The sequence below is a fragment of the Laccaria bicolor genome, genomic scaffold (assembly GCF_000143565.1).
Source record: "Laccaria bicolor S238N-H82 LACBIscaffold_33 genomic scaffold, whole genome shotgun sequence".
Lineage (NCBI taxonomy): Eukaryota > Fungi > Basidiomycota > Agaricomycetes > Agaricales > Hydnangiaceae > Laccaria > Laccaria bicolor.
In genome coordinates this window covers 21385-37600 of record NW_001889904.1, presented here as the reverse complement: position 1 = coordinate 37600, position 16216 = coordinate 21385, and the positions used below count along the sequence as shown (strand labels likewise).

General features: G+C 49.7%; 5 protein-coding genes across 5 annotated transcripts; 1 reads left to right on the top strand and 4 right to left on the bottom strand.

Annotated features, from left to right (window-relative positions):
• Positions 1-781: 781 nt before the first annotated feature.
• Positions 782-1360, top strand: LbH8 (hydrophobin; the record flags this gene model as incomplete). Its single annotated transcript, XM_001885725.1, has 4 exons — positions 782-887; positions 963-1104; positions 1165-1202; positions 1260-1360. The coding sequence occupies 4 exons, from the start codon at positions 782-784 to the stop codon at positions 1358-1360; spliced, it is 387 nt and encodes a 128-aa protein (XP_001885760.1).
• A 3118-nt stretch (positions 1361-4478) lies between these two features.
• Positions 4479-8136, bottom strand: LACBIDRAFT_180188 (uncharacterized protein). The gene is made up of 12 exons (XM_001885647.1): positions 8040-8136; positions 7903-7978; positions 7735-7830; positions 7662-7676; positions 7138-7524; positions 6729-7084; positions 6631-6679; positions 6441-6582; positions 5670-6387; positions 5567-5627; positions 5210-5542; positions 4479-5131 (listed from the first exon to the last, which is right to left on the bottom strand). Exons 1-12 carry the CDS (start codon positions 8097-8099, stop codon positions 4698-4700), a joined length of 2727 nt encoding a protein of 908 aa, XP_001885682.1. The 5' UTR covers positions 8100-8136; the 3' UTR covers positions 4479-4697.
• A 1317-nt stretch (positions 8137-9453) lies between these two features.
• On the bottom strand, positions 9454-11159 carry LACBIDRAFT_331293 (uncharacterized protein; the record flags this gene model as incomplete). The annotated part of the gene is made up of 5 exons (XM_001885646.1): positions 9454-10173; positions 10291-10303; positions 10360-10795; positions 10828-10964; positions 11077-11159. 5 exons carry the CDS (start codon positions 11157-11159, stop codon positions 9454-9456), a joined length of 1389 nt encoding a protein of 462 aa, XP_001885681.1.
• Positions 11160-11726: 567 nt separating this feature from the next.
• On the bottom strand, positions 11727-13823 carry LACBIDRAFT_191495 (uncharacterized protein; the record flags this gene model as incomplete). Its single annotated transcript, XM_001885645.1, has 3 exons — positions 13247-13823; positions 12199-13194; positions 11727-12168 (listed from the first exon to the last, which is right to left on the bottom strand). The coding sequence occupies exons 1-3, from the start codon at positions 13711-13713 to the stop codon at positions 11727-11729; spliced, it is 1905 nt and encodes a 634-aa protein (XP_001885680.1). The 5' UTR covers positions 13714-13823.
• Positions 13824-14012: 189 nt separating this feature from the next.
• On the bottom strand, positions 14013-16007 carry LACBIDRAFT_151694 (uncharacterized protein; the record flags this gene model as incomplete). Its single annotated transcript, XM_001885644.1, has 12 exons — positions 14013-14143; positions 14199-14401; positions 14449-14749; positions 14802-14915; positions 14966-15089; positions 15153-15202; positions 15259-15316; positions 15368-15387; positions 15445-15516; positions 15574-15634; positions 15685-15818; positions 15872-16007. Coding segments are annotated over 12 exons (1404 nt in total), but the record flags the coding sequence as incomplete, so codon positions are not given.
• Positions 16008-16216: the final 209 nt, after the last annotated feature.

Genomic DNA, 16216 nt, shown 5'->3' with positions numbered 1-16216 from the left:
ATTTTTCAGGGCCGCAGGTCGGGTCTTGTTGGGCCATTCAGATGCCAAGATTCTGTATGCACGGACTTCGTTGATGTCAGCGATGAACTTCCCGGCATTTTGGAAGGATGGTACCACCCCGGGGGTGGTACAAATTCCACTTGACAAGCTTCCGCGTCTGCTGCCAGCTTCAGAGTCTGATGGGTTTCTTTTCCTCCCTGTGCCTCCGAAAATAAAACCACCAATTTGCCACCGCTTCCAGGGTCGGAAGAAAGCCTTGTCGACCCCTTGGTCTCGATGTAGACCGCCGAGAAAAAACCCCGCTACTGCTTATGTGTGCGCGTATTTATCCAGATTTCCGTCAGTCTCTGCGTGGTGCGTTGGCCTTTCGTTAAGAAACTCCGTCAACTGCATGGCCAACGATAAGAAGCGATTTCATAGCGGTAGCCTTGCGTAGCTCATGGGGGGGATTTTCAACGGCATTAGAATTGGAGACTTGTGCGAGGAAGATTTCCGATTTGGGCGCCAAGTGCAGGGACTTCCCCTTTTTGTCAAGGCGACCTTCGGCAGGAAGCGAATTGGAGGGCCAGACAATTTTTCTTCCATCAACGCCGTGTGTTATTTAAAACCAAAGGGAAGTCAGGCAGCGGTCCGCCAGTGCGTTGCAAAAATCTATAAAAGCGGGAGCGACACGACATTGGTTTTTCAGTCGAATACCCAACTTCGCCACTGTCACTTACTATCTTCCATAGCACACACACTCTTTCAATCACCCACCCGAAACCCCGTCTCTCATCCAGACATGTTCTCTCAAGTCCTCTTCGTCGCCGCTGCCCTCGTTGCCTTTGTCGCTGGCTCCCCCGTCCCTGGGGTCGAAAATTCTTGCAACACTGGCTCTATGCAATGTTGTTAGTTCGAACTCCCTATCTCTTCACCGCGAGGCATGGGTCTGATTTCTTTTCTTAAAAACAATTCTTTTGTAGGCAACCAAACCTTTGCGTCTGACTCAAACCAGGCCAACATCTTAGCTTCCCTTTTGAACATCAACCTCAGCCAGTTCACCGGTCAAGTTGGTACTAGTTGTACTCCCATCAGCGCCCTCCCTATCGGCCAAGGTGGCAGCTGGTAAGTTGCCTTGTCTATTTTCCCCGATACATTCTCATGTGGTTATTATAAACCAACCAGCACCCAGCAGCCCGTCTGCTGCGATGGCAACACTTTCCGTTCGTATTTCTTTTCTTTCGCGTCTTCCCTTTTGAATTTAATCCTTTCCTTTTTAGATGGCCTCATCGCCGTGGGCTGCTCCCCCGTTAACGTCAACCCCCAAATATTCCCCATCTCGGGTCAAAAGATGGCCATCGGTGCCATTACTGTCTCCTAAATACTTATTATACTTAGTTCAACTAATCATCATTTTTTTCCATGGGATCGATGCAAGAAATTTTCTTGCGGAGTGTGCCACTTGCTATTTTGTTGTGAAGTGAGAATAACGAGTCAGTGAATGAGGTTCAACGGCAAAAAAAAGACGAAAATAGTGGGTTCTGTACTCGTGCAGTCAAAATGAGCGCCATTGTTGCTTGAGTAAGGGATTGCATACAGTCGAGGATTCTACTATGCGCTTTTCATTCCCTTCATGTTCAAGTTTCTCGAACAATGCTTCGTTTGAACGTAGTATCACCGAGTCTGAGGGACGCCGTTGTCAGGAGCGAGCTCAGAAATGCTCTTATTTTATGGAGTGCGCAATGATCAATGCGTGCGTGCATAACAAGAAACGTTCAAGGAGGTCCAGGGATCTGAATGCCGGACTGGGGGTTGGGGAGGGGGGTGGGTACTCGAGCTCTTAAAAAAAATTGCTACTCAGGCCAAAAACTGGCCGAATGGCCATCAATTTCACTCTCAGTTTCTCTTCAGCTATTCTAATGTGCTTTACACAGTCTACAGACACATGTCTGACTTATAGCTACTGTCATGTGACCCCTAACGGGTCATCAGCACTAACGGGTCAACAAGCTATAGCACCACAACGATCCATGCTATGCATTTGAAATTTTGAACAGAGTTTGACAATGTACATGCGGCTGTGTGTGGAGATTTATTGCATAGAACGTTGAGCATGAGCTGAGATATAAGGGAGATAAGATGGTCACATTGTTGTTTTGCCAAGTTTGCCCATCAAAGCAAGTCTATCTAATTGACGACCATTTCTCTCCACAGTGCTAGCCTCTATTGACACAAATATTTTTGAGAGTTTACAGTGGAGGTATTGGTAACTCACACACAAAATTTTAAATCAGATAAGGAGAATATGGGGTGTCTAAGAATATTTTACGGTTGGCTTATGGGGGCTGACCAATTCAGGGCAAACGGGTCAAGGCATTTTAACACTACCCAAAAGCATCCCTCCTAAATAAAACTTACAGATACAATATGTATATGTTTCCTCCTACTCACTCGCAAAATTTTATGTGCTCCCAATGAGAGGGAGGCGTGCAATCTGCAATTTAAGCTAAAGTGAACCAGTAATGGTCACATGACAGTAATAATTTCTTAATTATTTTCTTCATTTATGCCAAGTAACACCTGACTGGCCGAACATCGCACTATAGTGCATCTTTGGATTTTAACCAAATGAGCACTGAAATGCCTTTTTGTGACTTATATAGGCACACTGATATATTTTTGCGCTTCTCCCGCCTTTTGAAAACCAAAAATGCGATATGTTTTTTTTTGTAGTTGCCTTTTGCGGTTTGACATTTCCATTTTAGGAAGGAGGGGCGGGGGGTGGTCACGTCCCATGGCTTAAAAGATTTTACCGACCCCGTGTAATTTTTAAGGTCCTTGGGCCCCCTTGGAAACGTTTCCGGCTGACGTTATTGTTTCCCAGTCATATTGCCAAGCACGAATACACACTAATATACAAAATAACTAGTTTTGACGCTTGACTTGCTCGTACTGACTGCTGCTAAATATTATCTTCCGACTCGGTAGTAAGTTTTTCTTTGGCTCCTACTAAACGCGTTTATGACGGTGTTGCGCAGGGCTATCGATGGCACATGTTGAAAATGGAAATTTTCGTGGAGCCATGATCGAAAAGGCATCGTCATACCAATAATAAATTTTAGCAAGATGAATTTCCCGAGTTGACGTCACTCGTTTTGGGCATTACTTATGAACCCATCGCGCCCGACGATTTTATCCCCATCCTTACACGTCGCTAAACACCCTAACTAATCTCATCGCAATATTTATTATCTTCGATCCAACTTTTGTCTACCCACCAATGCCCGCTCCGCACACCTTCTACGCAGATGCCGTACTATTTGACATGGTGAGTACGCCAACTCTTTCCTGTGCCTAGGCTGACGTACAATCGCCAGGACGGTACTCTGACCGACTCAATCTCCGCAGTTGAATCTGCTTGGGGAAAGGTCGCTTTAGACATCGGGCAGGACCCCTCATATGTCATCGCAGCCACACACGGCAAACGCGCAGTCGACAATCTCAGCCAATTCAAGCCCCAGATCAAGGAGCACGAAATGGACGACGAGGTTACCAAGTTCGAGGAGACGATCCTTTTCTACGCAGATGCATATCATCGTTACGGCCATGGTTCCAAATCCGCCACTCCTGCGTACATCGGCTCTCCCTCCGACTCTCCCTTCAGCTCGGGGCTTGCGACGCCGGCTCTTACCCCCGGACCTTCATACCCTCCATCACGAGCTTCCTCCATTGGTCATGCTCAGAACCGCCGCCCTTCTTTCAGTCGTCTCAACACCCTCCTTGCGATGTCATCTGTCCGTGTCCGGGATTACTCGGAGACCTACGAAGGAATCGAAGAGGAGAACCTGGAGCCAATTCAAGAGGTAGAGACCGGGAAAGAAAAGCAAGATAGGCATCTCTTGGAAGCATGGCAGATTGAAGCTGCGAGCGTTGATCGCTCAGTCCGAATCTTACCTGGTGTAAGACGGATGATGGACTCTATCCCCGCTGGCCGGTATGCCGTCGCTACTTCCGGCGCTAAAACATACGGTTCGTCCTGTCTATTGATTTATTCTTGCATTCTCTAAATACCGCGCCTTTATCAGCTTACGGTTGCATGACGCGCGTGGGCATTACACCCCCGCCCGTAACTATCACCGCAGACGACAAGCGCCTCAAAGCTGGAAAACCAGCTCCCGATCCCTTCCTCCTCGCTGCCAAATGTCTTGGGTACGACGCCTCCAAGTGCGTTGTATTCGAAGACTCGCCCAGCGGCATTCGCGCGGGCGTGGCCAGTGGAGCTACCGTAATCGCCGTTTGCACCAGCCACGAGAGGTCAAAGATCGAAAACTGCGGTGCGCATTACATTGTGGAAAACTTGGAGAGTGTTACCTGTGAGGTAGAGGGTGACCAGCTCAGATTTACAGTTTCGGCATAGATTTTGACATAGATATTAGACGGATACATATATCCATAGATGTTCTGTCTCTTGCGCTACGTAGATTGCAATTTATCATTTTGATAACAAAGCTCGAACCTCCGATTTCTAGTGACAATTTCTTCGCTAGCCCTCCTTTGCTCATCCTACAAATCCATCCATCGTGGACCAAACCTATAGCCACAACAGCAGTCCCAACACCAAAAGCCCCGCTAATACCTAACCTAATTATCGAGCCCGAGCCCAACAACAACAACGGCTTACCCGCCGCCAGAACAACAAGAAGTCCATAATCCAACACTCAATACTCAGCAGCCTGAACGACCACCAACCCAGCCACACACCCCGCCACAACAACAGCAGCAGCCACATCCCCAATCGTCTTTCTAACCTCCGCACTCACACTCCCATACTCCTCCATAATCTCCTTTACCTCCTCCCTATGGTTCTCCGCAGCCAACCTCCTCGATCGGCCAGTGACGACGAACAAAGTCATGTCGCGATCGTCTTCGTCCTGAATGGAGAGCGAGGTTTGGATGATGGTGTGTAGTGGAATAGGTGTGCTGAGTTCTTTGAATTCAATGCGAGAGGAAGAGGACGAGGAGGAGATGGTGGATTTGGCTTCAGAGTTAGACCCGGGGGCGGGGTTTTGTGGTGGCGAGGCGTATCGTGCCCAGACGATGGTGTCTGCTGTTTGGGATTGGAGCCTCGTTTCGGTGTTGTCACGGCCATAGACTGTATCAGGGAACCCAGCAATGTTCTATCATATACAACCATAAGTAAAATCCTCGTGTCAAAGAGTAAAGAGTGAACGAACCGAGGCGACAGTCAAGGCATTCACATCCTCCATCGCCCTCTGCGACCCAGCAGCAGCCAGAGGAGGCTGAACGACCTCCGCATCCACATCCCGCTTCACAATCCTCACCACCGTAGCCCTCACACACGGGTTCTCATTACAAAGCTGAACCACAAACTCCAACGCGAGCCTATCATCTGGCCCACCAAAGAACGGCAAAAACAAATGCTGTGCGCTCCCGCTCCTCCCGGAACTCTCACCCGATGCCGCGAGGGTGCTCTGGTCCACGAAGAGCGCTACGTCCGTCGTTGCCTGAGAGAAGACACCTCGGACAAACTGAGAGTGGATGACTGAGGCTGACATTTCCCCACCACTGCTACCTGTTGGTCCTGTGCGGAAGAGCATCTCGAAGGGGTTATGCGAGGACGTAGCGGACTTTACATTGGAAGGGGAGGTAGGTAAAGCGTGGTCCGGGACATTAGGGGTATGAGGGGTGGGTGGTTGATGGGTATAAGGAATATGGATATGGGTATGTAAGTTGTTCCCGTCGTACGCATCGTGCGTGGGCGGCAACCATGGGATCATGATCATGTCAGAGTCGTACTCCCTCGCGTGCTCCGCAACGCTGTATGCCAGATCATCGAATTTAACGATGGAGAGGGAGGGAGTGATCTTTACATCATTCAGCTGTCCGAACATGCGGAAGACGGAAAGAAGGGGGTCGACGTGGAGGAGGGTATCGGAGACGGAGGACTTCATTACTGCCGAAACACGATCGGACAGCTCGATCAAACGTAACGCCTGGACCGAAATCGGGTGAGGATAATCGATGCTGCTAGTCGATGATTCTCGTAAACGGCGTCTCGAAGCAGGGGAGGTATGTATGAGCTGCGTGAGCGCCATCATTCCTGGTAAATGCTCCAGTTTGTCCAAGACGACCGTGTATCGTGTCCTGTACTCCCCATTTCTGGACCTCGATCGAGAAGCTGGTCTTCGAGCTTCGTCATCCGCGACATTGATAAATTTGGCACCAGAGGCGGCGATACGAGTGCGTAAGTGTTGGGGATACAACCACGTCACGAGAGGCGTAGTCATGAAAGTAAGAACTAGAGCTTCCAACACGAACATGGAGAAAACGCGAGGGGAGAGGATGCCAGCTGACAGCCCGACGTTGAGTACGATAAGCTCGACGAGGCTAGATGAAGGGTGAGCCTAAGATAGGTAAGGAGGGAGGTCAGGACAACAAACCCTTTACAGCTCATCAAGGACCCGATGGTACTGGATTCGCGCCAGTTGAAACCTGCAAAGTATCTCGCTGCGATGCAGCAGCCTGCAAACTTGCCGATGAACGCCGAGAAGATGATTGCGATGGTGTACGCCCATGTTATCCCTGAGTTTAAGAGTCAGAAGAGGATAGCTATAGAAATTCAAGACGCACCGTTATCCAACAATCCAAGATCAGTTGAGAGTCCCGAGAGCGTAAAGTACTGCAAACACATCTCAGAACGCGACCAAGAGTCAGACAATGAAACATACGAGTGGCAGGAATATAATCGAAACCATATCCTCCAGCTTCTCCGTCAATGCAATGGCCAGACCTCCCTCTCGGGGTACGACGAGCCCTGCCAAAAACGCACCAAAGATAGCGTGCACGCCAATAACGTCTGTGAAAAATGCAGAGCCAAAGAGGACCATCATGGTGGCGGTCATGAAGAAGAGGGAAGGGCCGCTCTCAATGGACCCCGTCGTCCGGGCTAACCACCTCATGAGCATCTTGACGGGGAAAAGGAGGAACAAGGTCCACCCGACGCAGGTCAGGAGGATGTAGAGGGCTGTGAGACCCGAGCCGGCGTTCACTAATGCTACGCTGAGTGCTAGCAGCGTCCAACCGACTGCAAGAGAGGGTTAATTGTGGCAAGACAGAGGGGAAGGAGGTGTTGCGCACTGATATCGTTTCCGACACCTGCGGAGAGAACCACGATGCCCACCGTCGTATCCAGCAACTTCAACTCTGTCAAAATCCTGCAAAGAACCGGGAACGCTGTGATGGAGTACGCCACGCCAGTAAACAGCATGAAATGCGTGAACTTTACGCTCTGGTCAATGAATTCCTTGTAGATCGCCACGGCGAGTCCTGCACCGATTCCGAATGGCAGAACCATCCCTGCCAAAGCGACTGTGGCGGATAAGCTGGCATTGCGTCTGATTACACCTGCGTCGATTTCGAGACCGACTAGGAAGAGAAATAGGCAGAGTCCGATGTTGGCGACGAGGCTAAGGTAGGGCCTCGATGCGTCTGGAAAGATGTGTTCTGTGAAACCGGGTATACGACCTGAAGGGCAGGGTTAGCGAGCAGATAGACGTAGAAAACTAACGAAGATAGAGTCAGTTTGGTAGATGGATATGATAGAGCACTTACAAAGAACATGGAGAAGCAAAAAAAGACGCAGTAATGGCTCTAGAACTCACCAAACGCAGTCGGACCTGAATATATGCATGTAAATTGAGCCGAGTAACGGCGTAAAGTTGAAAGCAAACGCACCAAGAAGTATTCCCCCTAGAACCTCTGCAATAACCTTTGGCTGGCGAATCTTCCGCAGAGCAAGAGCCAGCAAACTCGCAGTGCATACGATGATCCCTATTGACAGCAACAAATGCGCAACGACAACGTCAGCACAACTGGACATGGGTGTAGAGAGAGCGGCCATACCAACTTGAATGATCCATAGTCGAATCGGATCTGCGGTGTTGAACTCCGAGGGATCCTTTCCGCTCAAAAGGCCACCCTACAAGTATACGTAGTCTAATAGTCAGCTTTGCCTTCTTTGGAGTCTTACGATCACTCACCTGCTCTGTGGCTGCGCGTTTATGAAAGAGGGAGATGATGGCTCGGGAGAGCTCTGGCATCGTTGTCGCCCCTGTTCCCGTTCAAGAACCGGTCCAGTCGCTTTCGGTCGTCGTCGTCGTTGAGGAAGAGTGAAAATGAGATGGTCATCATGATAGTCAAAGTGACATTTCCCCATTTGGGCCGTTCTCACGTTATGCCCAAACTTCGAAATATGAAAAGTAACAAAGCAAACGACCGTGATGTTTTACTCCTCTATCGTTCTCAAAGATCGGATTATATTCCGAAGGCTTTGCTGGATCACCGTACCTCTCTACAACTAACCATTGGGGTCAGCCGCGATAACGAAGGCTAACATGTAAAGATGCTTCGTCGGCACATTGACCGGCACCCACAATCTGGTCTTCCAGGTGCAACGAGTTGGACTCTTTCAATTGACTGCGTCCTTCAGCCTTTCGATGACGAGCCTTGAGAGAGTCAGTTGTTCGCCATCCCTCTCCCCAACTGCCAGCTAGCCATTTATTAAGGCTTGGACATAGCATTCTCAACGTCGGGGAACTCAAGTCAGCGTTCGCCCACTCTTATACTGGGTTTCCTGATGCAATCCGCAACCACGGTAACTCAGGAACGAGGCGTCTGAAACCCAAGCAGCCCATCATCATGAGATCTTCTCCTACACCACGGGACTTGGAAAGAATGCGTACGTCTATGTTTAGCAAGGCACTCTAAACAATCCTAGAGGTTCTGAAAAGTACGAGGAAACCTCTAGACCTACTCAACAGCCGAAGGTGGATACGCAAAAGCGGACGAAGAGGCCTACCAAAACTTGAAGGAGAGCGATCCATCCGATAGGTGGGGCGCTGTGATGGTTTAAACGATGCCGACGACTCCAGGCGAGTTCAATTTTCATACTATTTCGATGGATCTTTGAGTATTTCCGAGAACAGTAGCCCATTTTGACCAATGCTCATACAGAAACAAGTGTTGTGAACTCAAAATGTCGTGAATGAAAATTGAATTAAAATGGGGAGACTGCCTAGTGCACCTGCCACTACGAGGAACAATCGGTCAATTGATGGTGGAGGATATATCATTTATCTTTAGACGCTGAAGGGTCCGACTCCCCAGTGTAAGTTCGATTGAATCATTTTGTTGGGCAAGTTCAAGATTTTGAATACAATAAGAAGCCACTTGGCGAGGACTTGTCAGTCCAAATATGGATGTTGTATTTTTCTAACAATCGTCCTGTTCGCCCTTGTTTGAGGTATTATGTGAATCATTTCCCTTGCTTAGTCGTTTTCAAACCAATGAATACAGTAAAAGCGATGCGTACATGAACTACATGAACCAGGGGCCCAAGCAAATTGGTGGTACAAGGAACGGATGAAAACCTATTCCAAAAAACGAAGCCAGAGCTCAGCTCATCAAAGTATACAACAAATAAACAAAGGCCACAACGGTAGCCAGATGGCTCAAGGGTCCCTGCATTTCCGCGCCTGGGCCCGGGCTCGGGAGTGTGTCGATGGAAGTCTGGGATGAGGACGCTGTCGAGGCGGGGCTGGCTGTGCTGGATGACATGGTCGTTGTTGGCCCAATCGGACTTGCCGATAAAGCGCCAGTCGTGAGATAGATAGAGTAATGTGGTTTCCCCTTTTCTTGAACAGTGGATGGGGAAACCGACGGGTCCGAAGACAAGTGAAACGACGACTCTGAAGCAAAGGAGTCTCTGGAAAGCGGTGCTGACGAGTTGGGGGGCGTAGGGATCGAATACCGTGAAGAATCTTTCGCTGATTCCGCGAGAAAAGGTGGTGGTGACGTGGATGCATATGGTACGGGAGAAGGAGAATCTCTTCTCCTTCCACTCCCTGAAGCTTCTTCTTCTTCCATTGGGCGCGTCGGATCCTGATGTCGTGCGGCGCGTGATCGGCCTCGTGAAGTAGAGCCTGAGGCCTCGTTGTCCGTAGTAGAATCACATGGGATCGTTTCGTTTGACATGGATCGAATGAGGAGGAGGGGCGAAGGTGGTTGTTTTCGTTTCTTGTCGGTGGGTGAGGCGAGGGAGATGGTGTTGTTCTCAAGTGAACAGGGTAATTCGCAGTGAGGGCAGCGCCCTGTGCCGTTTGGGCCATTTAGCCACTATGTATATAAGACGATGATGAGCGGGATTGAGTTGAAGTATGTCAGAGTGCGTACATCGTTCAGATGCTCGAAACAAAACATTTTGCCACAACACGTCGTCCTGCAAGGTCTCACCGCGTACTCGAAACTGCCGCAGCTCAATATCAGAACAACCCTTTTTCGTTTTGAGTCTAGTCCACTCACCATATTGCACAATCCCTATCCGCTTCATTAACGACAACCTTCTTTATCCGATCCCTCGAGAACGAGCTTGATCGCCACGAGCGACGTCGTGCCGGCACACGAGGAACCGCGATCCCCGCCCCCGCCCACTCTCTCAGTACATCAGACGAAGAGACGAGATCGGGTGTGCTCGCTGATGCGGGGGATTCGGAACCGAGGTCGAGGCTGAACCCAAAGTCGTATTCTGGGTCCTCGTCGATGCTACCTAGCCGCAGGGGAGACAGCGAGTGGGAAGAGGTCACGATGTTGATGGGTGCGCAGGTGCGTTTGCGGCGGAGTCGGGGAGACGTAGGAGGTGATGGAAGTGAGTTTTTGTTAGATTGTGTGGATTGCGTTTGAGAAGACGGTAATTGTTCGAAGTAGTGATGTGGAGAACAGGGAACTTGGTAAGCTGCTTCTACGTGCATTATGAGAAAGGTAGTGATGTACCAGTCGGTGAAAAGCTCTGACACCAGTCAGAGTCATATTCAGCGGGATCTTCTATCCCTTCTGCCGTTACCGGTCGTCTTTTTGCAGTTAGGGCCATTTCAGAGTGACGAACAACAATAACGGCTTGAAGAGCGGATCTATAAATGGAGATCACGTGCGGAAACATTATCTCACGATAGAACAGGGTAAAAAAAACGAACTTCAACGTTCAACAAGGATTCATATCTCACAATTCAAGTGGATACATACCGACGCGTATTCAGGAGATCTCGATTCCATACACTTTTGTTCGTGGTCGGAACAATAAGGCAAGGTACATGTGCTGTAGGCATGGAACCTTCTCACGGTATGTTTTCCCATTCAATGCCAGTCAATTTACCCCCTTTCGTTCACATTTCGCAGATGGTTTTATGTCAAAATGGACCCACCCAATGTACGAGGAAACGAACTTCCTCACCGTTCATAGTCAAAAGGAGCCTCGATGAATAATAAGAAGTACGTGACAAGTTTGATTTCGAATCAATCACCTCCACCTCCGCCTTCCCAGTGACATATCGTTTTCAGGTGCAGTTCAGGCGTATAATTTTATTGGTCCAAGCGATGTGGGCAGATGGCGATAGTTGATCTGCCACTCCGCCGCTTAAATTTTGCCTCCAACAAGGTCTCGGTCTCCGCGGTATGTCAACCTCTACTTCAACGTTTATCTTACTCTTTTATTAAAACAGTGGTGGTGTGAAGTTGACCCACTTCACCTCCGGAAAAGATTCAATATTTTTATTATCCTACACACCCCTTCCGAGTCGGACTGCGGTAGAAAACAACAATCATTGTTCCTCATGTTGCACTTATGTATCACGCTGAACCTGAAGGCCTGACGCCTTCCTCAGAATATACGCTCGCTAAAACTCAAATCCCTCCCGCCGAACATCACCGACCGACCTCCCTAACTCCGCCACCACCTCCGCCACCACCTTCTCAAAAGTCCCAGGGCCACAAACATACACCTCACTTTCGACCAACAGCTTCCCCCTCACAACGAGGAACTCCTTGCTCAACCGCTGAAGGTGGGTTTCCACCCTCACCTTCTCACCCACACCCTTTACGGCCAATGTTGGAACGGAGCCTTTCGAAAAAACGTAAATAGCCAGAGAAAACGTCGGCTCATTGACCGCATCAGGAGCACCCTCCAAGATGGAGAAAACAAGGGGAAGGATGACTTCAGGCTCCCTCATCGATAGAATTAACGTGATATCCCAACCACCAGAACGCCCCTCCAGGACAGCGCGCAACATGCTCAAAAACGGCGTAACCCCAATCCCACCAGCAATCCACACCATCTTCCTCACGCTTCCCTCCTCAGTCCGCGGAGACGTTGGTAAACAAAACTCCCCCATCACACCAGCCACTTTCACGGCCACCGCCATTTCCCTCATATCATTCCGCTTCGACTCTCGCAAGCTCCTTGCGAGAGAGAAGAGCGCGCCCGTCACGGTCCCCCCTGGCTTCTCCCGCATCGTCAAGGAGAACATACGCGTCTTGCGCTCCTTCGCAGCGGACGAAACAGTCCACGTCCTGATAAAATCGTCGTTAACCGAGCTCGGGCGGGTCGGAGCCATGTGCTGATATTCCCGCGACCCGAAGAGGGTGGTAAAGTCCAGAATGACACATTGCCCCGGGTTGATCACCAGTTCTTCAGAAGACTCCCAAGTGAACGTGGCAATGGTGGCGCTGTGCATATCTATGCTCAACAACGTCGCCATGGGTGTTTTGCCGGTGTTGAATAGGGAAGATGGCTTTTCTTCAGCTAGGAAGCGGATAGGAGGACTGTATGGGCTAGGTTGGATAGTTGACGCAGGGTCCTCGCGACATGGAAGCGCGTCGAGGATGAGGGTGTACCCAGTGACGTAGATCTTCGTCAGGGTGTTTTGGAAGGGCATGATCACTTGAGATTCGGGACCTACGAGGTTGGTGGCGTTGCCTGTGACGTAGAGAACGTCTCCCGTCGTGAAGTTGACGAAAGTGAGAGAGGCGAGGGGGGTGGCTTCGATGTTCCCTAGGGACGTCATGATTCGGTTTCCTGAGAAATCAGGGAGTACGATGGTCCGCCCGTCGGATGGTCGAACGCGGATAAATCCTGGTCGGCCGCCGCGGTGGTTCATACCGACGTGGGAGGGATAAACGCGAGCGTCGTTTGGGGAGGCGGAGTATGTCGTTCCGAGGAAGACTGTGTCGGAGGATAGGATGAAGGAGATGGCGTCTTCTGCAAGTCGATCATCTTCAGACATTATTGGTCGTTTGTGAACGACCTTAGGAGAGGCTTTGGGGAATGGCACTAATTGCCGAACGGTGATATATTTTGGGCATTCACTACTCTCTTCGTCAAACAAGGCTTTTGAATAAACAATCAGGATACACGCACCCAATAGCCTCATTCACCACCAAGTCAAATTCGACAGAACGCGAGCTCTTCCCTCTCCTCACTTCAACAAGCTTCCCCGCAAACTTGTTCCTTCTACGCGTCGCAACCTCCACCCCAATCCCCGCCACAAACATCCCCTTCCCTTCCCGCTCTCCACACACCAAATTATCCAGGAACGGATCGCCCTCCCACAACTCCGTTCGTACCGACATAGTATTATACCTTGGCACACTTATAAACCCCTGCTTTCCATTTTCAGCGCACAGGATGGACCCCCACGGTCGTCCCTGCTCATCTAGATTGGTGAGCGGGAGGAAATAGAGTTTCTCGGAGTGGAATTTGGCGTGTTCGGGGGGAAGGTTGCCTGTTATCCAGGAGTAGGCGTTTGCGGTTGCGGGGATGGCGTCGAAGCCAAGTTTGTGCCGGATTGACCGTTCCCCTGGGTGCCAACCTTTGAGCGCTGGCATGTTGAAGGTTAAGAAAGAGTTGTTGTGTGTCCAGTGAGCGGCGTCGTCGTATTAATAATACGCCCCAATCTGGATAGGTGGTCTCACATGAGGCTGTCCTTGAGAAGCTGAATATGGATGAATGAATCGCAAAGAAAAAAACGTTTTCCTAAATTTCATTACGGTGTGGTCTGAAATGTGATATCTATCCTCGCCACCTCAAGGCTTCTTCTCGTCCTTCTCCCTCTCCGGATAAAGCTGTTAAAAGTACAAACGAACATCAGGAGTGATACTAATAGTTCTTTGTAAGAATTACTCGCCTTTCCAGGATTGAACAACCCCAACGGATCAATAGCGTCTTTTATCGTCCTCATAAGCTTCACAGTTCCAGCGCCCAATTCTTCAACTAGATATTCTTTCTTCCCAATGCCAACTCCATGCTCCCCTGTGCCTACAATCGTATCAACAATAAGACGAAGAAAAACAAGGAAAAAAGAAAAGCTTACAAGTACCATCCATTGATATTGCTCGCTTGACCATCCGATGAATCACCTGTTCCGCCTTAGCCTTCTCCTCGTCGGTCTTGAACAATATCAACGCATGGAAATTCCCATCTCCTACATGGCCAACGATCGTAGATACCAGTCCGAACTCGGCCAAATCCTTCTTGGTATCGTATACCAAGTCCGGAAGTTTCGATACCGGGACACTGTTCCACGGTAAACCCTGTTCAATAGGGAAAGAGAGAGGACATACCAAACATCAGTCGGCCACCCTTTACTCCCCTCTATAAGCGCCAACGAAGAATAGTGCGCGTTCTTCCTGTCTGCCCATATATCACTTGCCTCTTGCTCATCGTGGGCGACCTGGAACCCAGTCCCCCCAAATCGGGCTTGTTCCACCACTTCTTTGACGACTCTCGCAGTGTCTTTTAGGGATTCCTTGGAGTGGCCTTGGAACTTGAAGAATAGGCTGTCTTTTACGGGCCATTTACGCTTTGACATCCCAAGTTTATTGGTCGCGCGGATGAATTCGTCGTCTACGAGTTCCACGCATTCTGCAGGGGTCGTCGTAAGTGAGTAAGCGATGAAGGCTGAAGGTTCACGTACGGATGCCAACTCCGCGGTTCATCACCTCTCTCACGGCCTCAGTCGCCTTGCGCACGTCTGGGAACTGTACGACTGCAACGGAGGTGGGGAGCAGGGGCGCCAGGCGGATGGTAACTAAGAAGGCAAGTCTCAGTAAAGATATTGTTGATTTGACTGCATAATACCTTCTGTGACAATCCCCAATGTCCCCTCGGCTCCGATGAACAATTTCGTCGTGTCGAACCCGGCGGATGACTTTCTAGATCTACGCCGCGTCTTGATGACCTCTCCTGATGGAAGCACGACGGTCTAAGTTTTAAAAAATTGTAAGTCTCGTGAAGGCTCGAGTGAGTTGAGGCTTAGAAGACGCACAGCGTTCAAAAACCATTCGCCTTTAGCTGTACCATAGCGAACGGCGTTTGCTGCGTAGGCAATCTGTGAATTGGTGTGGGATATCGTTGAATGAAGGCGCGCTTACTTCCAGAACACCCTGTACTTAACATACCGCCGATCGTGGCGCTTGGAGCTGGGTCAATCTGAATCAACAAGTGAGGGATCGCGTAAGAATTTTCTTTGGGTCAACGCACTGGGAAGAAGAGGGGTATCCCTTAAGAAAAACAGTTGATGAGGATGAGAGTTCCTTGAGATAAGTAGGATCGATTACCTTTTTGTTTGAGAGTGTCGTTAATATCCATCCACCCCGCTGCAGGCTGGCATACCAAGTCAGAATCAGCCTCTAGCATCGACCCTCAGTCACGCCGAATGATGCTTCAATGAATAGACAAGACCTCACCGTGAATTTCGAGTATTTTATCCATATTGTTCATATCAACACAGATACCGCCAGTGGAATGCTACCAGTTTCAGTAAGCGAAAAGTCGAGAGAGGTGATGGAGCAATGTACCCCACGATAGTGCCCTTCCAAACTTGTAGCTCCTGAATATGGCGTAACGGGCATACGATGTTTGGTTGCGATTTTAACGATCTTGACGACATCTTCAGTCGAAGAGGGGTACACCACGACGCTATGAGGTGCATCTACATCCATTCGACGTACGGATCGCCTAAACCAGTTCAAATAAGAATCATACCTGGATGATGATCGTTCGCCGAGAACCCATGAATAAACAAATCCTCCCGATCCGTCGACACGCTGCCCTTCTCCAAGGCACCCTTCAACTCCTCGATAGCATGAGCGAAGTCCTCCGGAGTGCCGAACGTAGGCTCAGCAGCTTTTGGAACGGGAGGTTCTTGGGTGTATCTAGCTATAGCATAGCCCAAACCTCCACTTGCGGTGAGCGCCAAAAGCCAGAATGGTCCTGGAATAGACCCGGTGTTTCTGTTTGAGGTGGAGGCAGTGTGGGCACATGCTCTGGGGGCTGGAAGTAATAGTGGCGAAGAACAAGGACGTCTTGAAATGTTCCTACTTGTCAGAA

Bases quoted from the DNA above. Each gene is read 5' to 3' on its own strand.
- LACBIDRAFT_180188 (XM_001885647.1), bottom strand. From the start codon at position 8,099: ATGCCAGAGCTCTCCCGAGCCATCATCTCCCTCTTTCATAAACGCGCA. The intron at 7,085-7,137 runs GTGCGCAACACC...CCTCTCTTGCAG, and splicing joins AGGTGTCGGAAACGATATCA to TCGGTTGGACGCTGCTAGCA. The intron at 5,628-5,669 runs GTCCCGGACCAC...TCCAATGTAAAG, and splicing joins CCACCCCTCATACCCCTAAT to TCCGCTACGTCCTCGCATAA.